Consider the following 4654-nt stretch of genomic DNA (forward strand, 5'->3'; position numbering starts at 1 on the left):
GAGCAAGGCCTCACGCACACAAACGTTTTCCATCTGGGCCCATGCTGCAGTCCGCAAATTCAATGCACGGGCACCGACCATCCGGCCACGGCGTGCAGACGCGGACCCATTCCGGGCAGAAACTTTGAGGTACTTCCATGGGGTTCCATGCGTCCGTTCTGCACCGACCTTCCGGATTGCATGATGCGGGGTGTACGTGGCTGGTGCCCATGTATTGCGGACCCCCTCTAGATGTGTATTAGAGTCGATGGTGTAGTAGAGGTGATGAGGGTGCAGAGCCAATGGCATTACAAAACTAAATATGTAGCAGTGCTGATGTTCTAGTGCTGATGGTGTAGTGGACCTTCTGATGTAGCAGAGATGATGGGGTGGCAGAATTGACTTTGCAGAGCTGATGATGAAGTAAAGTTGAATATGTAGTGGAGCTGATCATGTAGTATCACCTGAGCCAGGAGGAATGACCTAGAGGGGTGATGTGATGTGTCCCTAAGAGGCATTTTACTGCTGGGTCACATGCCACTTGGGGACATGTAGACAGAGGTACGACTACAGCACTCATCCATGGGGGTGCACTCATGGGGCTTACGTGGGTGCACGTCCCAGAATGATCTCTTCCACCCCAGAAATCTGAACAAGTACTCAAGGTTTAGTTTGAGACAGCACACCAGATGATCTTCAGAAAATGTATACTTTTATTGATTTTTCAACATCAGTGGTACATATTATAGCTTGTAAACATGTACGCCGTGAAACCCGTCATTTGTCTCACACGGCTTAATGAAGCTATAATATGTACCACTGATGTTGAAAAATCAATAAAAGTATACATTTTCTGAAGATCATCTGGTGTGCTGTCTCAAACTAAACATTGAGTACTTGGGGACATGTCACCGTGAGGCTAGTCATAGCTGCAGCCGTGCACCTGAACCCATCTGTACTGGATGTTTACATGGGGGGACCAAAGTGCAGTGAAGGCTAGCAACGGGTAACCAGTAAGTATGCTTCCCTTCAAAGGTCCAGTGGAGTAGGGGTGGAATTTAAGTCATAACTCTTGAAGACAGATCATCAACATCAGATTGATAGGGATGGGAGAACAGCTCCACCGATCAGTTATTTTTAGGAGCTGTTCTCCCAGGCACCGAAACACTACAGTTCCATACACTATATAGTGGCAGTGCCCGGATTTCTGGACTTTATCCCTTGCCAATCTGATATTGATGACCTATCCCAAAGGTGATCAATAGTGAACTTTCAGAAACCCCTTTAACTGTACAAAGTAACACACAATTCGCCCCTACTGACATAAACACCCACCATTGCTAAGTAGTGACATCCAGTATTATTTCATCCAGGAGGCTCAGAAAGCTGGATGTCACCTACTATAGGGATGTCATGTTAGTAATGGAAGAAAAAAAAAACACATGAAGTAACTCGATAGAAATTGACAACTCAAATTGTCATTATTTAAGTAGAAATGCTATTTAGCCATAGAACATATATAGTTAGATTTATACATGTAAGTATACAACAAAAAAGCTAAGTAATACCATTGCACAATATTATACATAGGCAGCAATTTCTAAACAAGATATGCAAAGAAGATGTGTTTGGGTGTATCTCCTAAATGACCAATGGTCTTAGACAAGTGTCCATTTCTGCTGACCCTTCCTCTATAAAATCCAAGTGACCTGAGACACAGCACAGACCTCCCAAACCTTAACCTGCAGCTCACTGCAACTATACACAAGCAAGATGACTTTCACTGACACTGAGAAGGCTGCAATTGTGTCCATCTTGGGCAAAGTCTCCGGAAATGTGAGCGCTCTCGGTGCTGAAGCTTTGGAAAGGTAATTATATAATTTTCTTAAAAGTAAATGGCTTTATGGGTGTGTTGGGTGACAGAATATTGGGCTGTATCCTGAGTATACATTACCATAGAGCCATTACTGCTATTAGTGGTATGGCCACTGTATTCTTACAATTATGGCTATTTAAATGGTAGTTTTGCTTTCAGTTGCATTTCCCAGTATAGTTTTCTCCATTCGTGCTTCCACAATTTTTGTTGCTTTAGCACTGGCAGTGCCTTAGCTCCATTCCCACAATGTACTGATCTCTGGTGATAGGAACTAACATGATTCTGGATTTAGCTTTCATTATATAGGAAATACAATGTACCTTCAAAATAACATAGCAATAATACAAATCAATGTATCAAAACATAATACAGATAGAGTTATATTGCTCTATGAGTCAAGTGATAGTAATGGCTATGCTTGCAACTGTTAACAGACCAGTACATGTTCAGTTTCATTTGACTTTATTTCTCTTTAATCTCAGGCTGTTCCTGGGCTTCCCTCAGACCAAGACTTACTTCAGCCACTTTGACCTGAGCCATGGATCTACTGATCTCCAGACACATGGAGGCAAGGTCTTGGGTGCTCTTGCAGAGGCTGGCAAACATCTGGACAACTTGGAGGGATCCTTGTCCAAACTGAGCGACCTGCATGCCTATAACCTGAGAGTGGACCCCGGAAACTTCAAAGTAAGACTCAATCACTTTACAAATAAGATGCAAAAAATGGTGATGAAGATATCAGGAATGTTATTATTCCTGGATGAGTTATTGTTCCAAAATCATTATATTTTCAGTAATTCTTGGCTGGAGATTAGGCTCTGTTCACACTAGCATACATGTTTCATTCTGTCAGATTTGAATCTTCTCTAACAGAAAGAATAGCAAACAAAAATGGAAACCTTACAGACCCATTATAAGACAAAGGGAGCCATTAGAATTTCATATTCAAAACCAATCTGTCATATTATCAGCCATCTCCAGTGAGGTCTAAGCCTTGCACAGTGAGTTATTGTAATACATGTACAGTAATAGGATGGTTTGTTGGATTATAATAATTATGTTTCTGTTACAGCTGCTGTCTCACTCCATCCTGGTCGTCCTGGCATCTCACTTCTCCGCTGACTTTGACGCCACCACCCATGCTGCTTTTGACAAGTTCCTTGCAGTAGTGTCTCATGTTCTCACCTCCAAATACAGATAAATGGTTCAATTATCAATTTTCTTCTAAATAAAATATCTGAATTCAAATTTGTTTTTTGCGCTTTAATCTATTATAATTATAATATACTGTATAACACAGAGGTCTAATAGGGAGGTCATCATAACAACCTCCTTCACACATCCATGTTAATGATGTATTCAGATACAAGATTGTCAGTATTTCATCCTAAATATGTCCGTGAAGAATCCATGTTTGGTCTATGTGTCTGGTTTTTCCCTCAGTGTGTGTCATCCATATTTCGCCTACACTGCTAGGATAAAAAAAGGGATTTCCAGAGCACCTCCTACCAATGGTCAGTGAAAACAACAGAGTTAGGTCAGCATAGTGGCCGTTAGTGGAGCAATTCTCAATTGTTTTTCTACTGACCCACAGACATGTGATAGAGGCTTTAAGCTCTTTTCACACTTAATGCGAACACATTTGGTATACATATGCCAAACCTATCCCTAGGCCCCCATATAGCCAGTGACCTGCTCCCTGATTCCTGTCCTGGCCTAGCAGCTATCTTTCATATTGACATCCCACGGATTAGAGTTACCCCCACTCTGATCCGTCACAGGGGCCTGGCATATTGGGGGCATTTTTTAGTCTTGGATAATCCCTTTAAAAATGGGAGTCAATAGCTGACTTGTGCAACTTTATTCCTATATAGTGGCATACTTTGGTGGATTCTGTTTAAGATATACGGTATGTCAGGAAATACTCCTGAAATATACCTTTGAAGGAAGCAATAATGAGATGTGAGCAGACCTTAAATGAATCATTTCATTAGAAAATGACTTGTTGTTTAAATTAGGTTTTTATGTAAAACATATTTTTAAAGAATTCTTGATGATGTTATTTCTAATTTTCCATGTCAATATCTATATTTAAACACTGAGCACTAAGCCTAATAATAGGCACCACTTCTTGGACTGTACAGATCACTTTATTGCAGTTACCTGCTTATCTATACACAGGTGATATCATTACAGGTAGGATTAGAATAACAGACAAGACAGGATGAACAATAGGTGATTGTCAAATCTATTCTTTCCTTGTACAATGACCTCTGCACAGGTCACAGAACATGCCTAGAAAACTTGCCCATAGAAGTCAATAAGGGCCCCCCCTTACCATTGTGTCTATGGCCCATGGGGCTGCCGTAAAGGAATTCTTTAATGTTATTAAGAACAGCTCAGGCAAGATGGCCGCCCCCATAATCATGTTCAGAAAATAGAATTTAAAAAATCTGCAAACAAAAAATAAAAACAGATTAGAAAAAAGGATATGTGTGGCTATCTGGTTTTAACTGGCAGATTACATTTTTTGGTGACACATTCCTTTAATTTACCCTTCCTTCAGCATTTACAGACCCGGTGCTTCTCACAGCTGTACTGTAGCTACAACTATAGCCGTTTTAGGCTAGTAAACACTAGCATCGCACATTTGTGTCTTGGCTTGATCGTTTGCTACAATGTACCAACATAAGGAAACTGGATCAGTCTGCATTCCAGGGGGTTAATCTCAGGGTTGTCTATACTGTAAAAAATATATAAACAATCCTAGCTTCAGTTCTGTCACTCCCATTGAACCTA

General features: G+C 40.8%; 1 protein-coding gene across 1 annotated transcript; it reads left to right on the forward strand.

The window, feature by feature from the left end:
• The first annotated feature begins 1749 nt into the window (after positions 1-1749).
• On the forward strand, positions 1750-3056 carry LOC122945295 (hemoglobin subunit alpha-4-like). Its single transcript, XM_044304333.1, has 3 exons — positions 1750-1847; positions 2338-2542; positions 2928-3056. Exons 1-3 carry the CDS (start codon positions 1753-1755, stop codon positions 3054-3056), a joined length of 429 nt encoding a protein of 142 aa, XP_044160268.1. The 5' UTR covers positions 1750-1752.
• The last annotated feature ends 1598 nt before the right edge of the window (positions 3057-4654 follow it).

Source organism: Bufo gargarizans, chromosome 8 (genome assembly GCF_014858855.1).
Source record: "Bufo gargarizans isolate SCDJY-AF-19 chromosome 8, ASM1485885v1, whole genome shotgun sequence".
In the NCBI taxonomy this organism is placed as follows: domain Eukaryota; kingdom Metazoa; phylum Chordata; class Amphibia; order Anura; family Bufonidae; genus Bufo; species Bufo gargarizans.

What these genes read in the sequence shown, in the direction of transcription:
- LOC122945295 (XM_044304333.1), top strand. Translation starts at nt 1,753, where the DNA reads ATGACTTTCACTGACACTGAGAAGGCTGCAATTGTGTCCATCTTGGGC. An exon ending in GGTGCTGAAGCTTTGGAAAG is followed by an intron (nt 1,848 to 2,337) that starts GTAATTATATAA and finishes CTTTAATCTCAG; the next exon opens with GCTGTTCCTGGGCTTCCCTC. An exon ending in TGGACCCCGGAAACTTCAAA is followed by an intron (nt 2,543 to 2,927) that starts GTAAGACTCAAT and finishes TTTCTGTTACAG; the next exon opens with CTGCTGTCTCACTCCATCCT.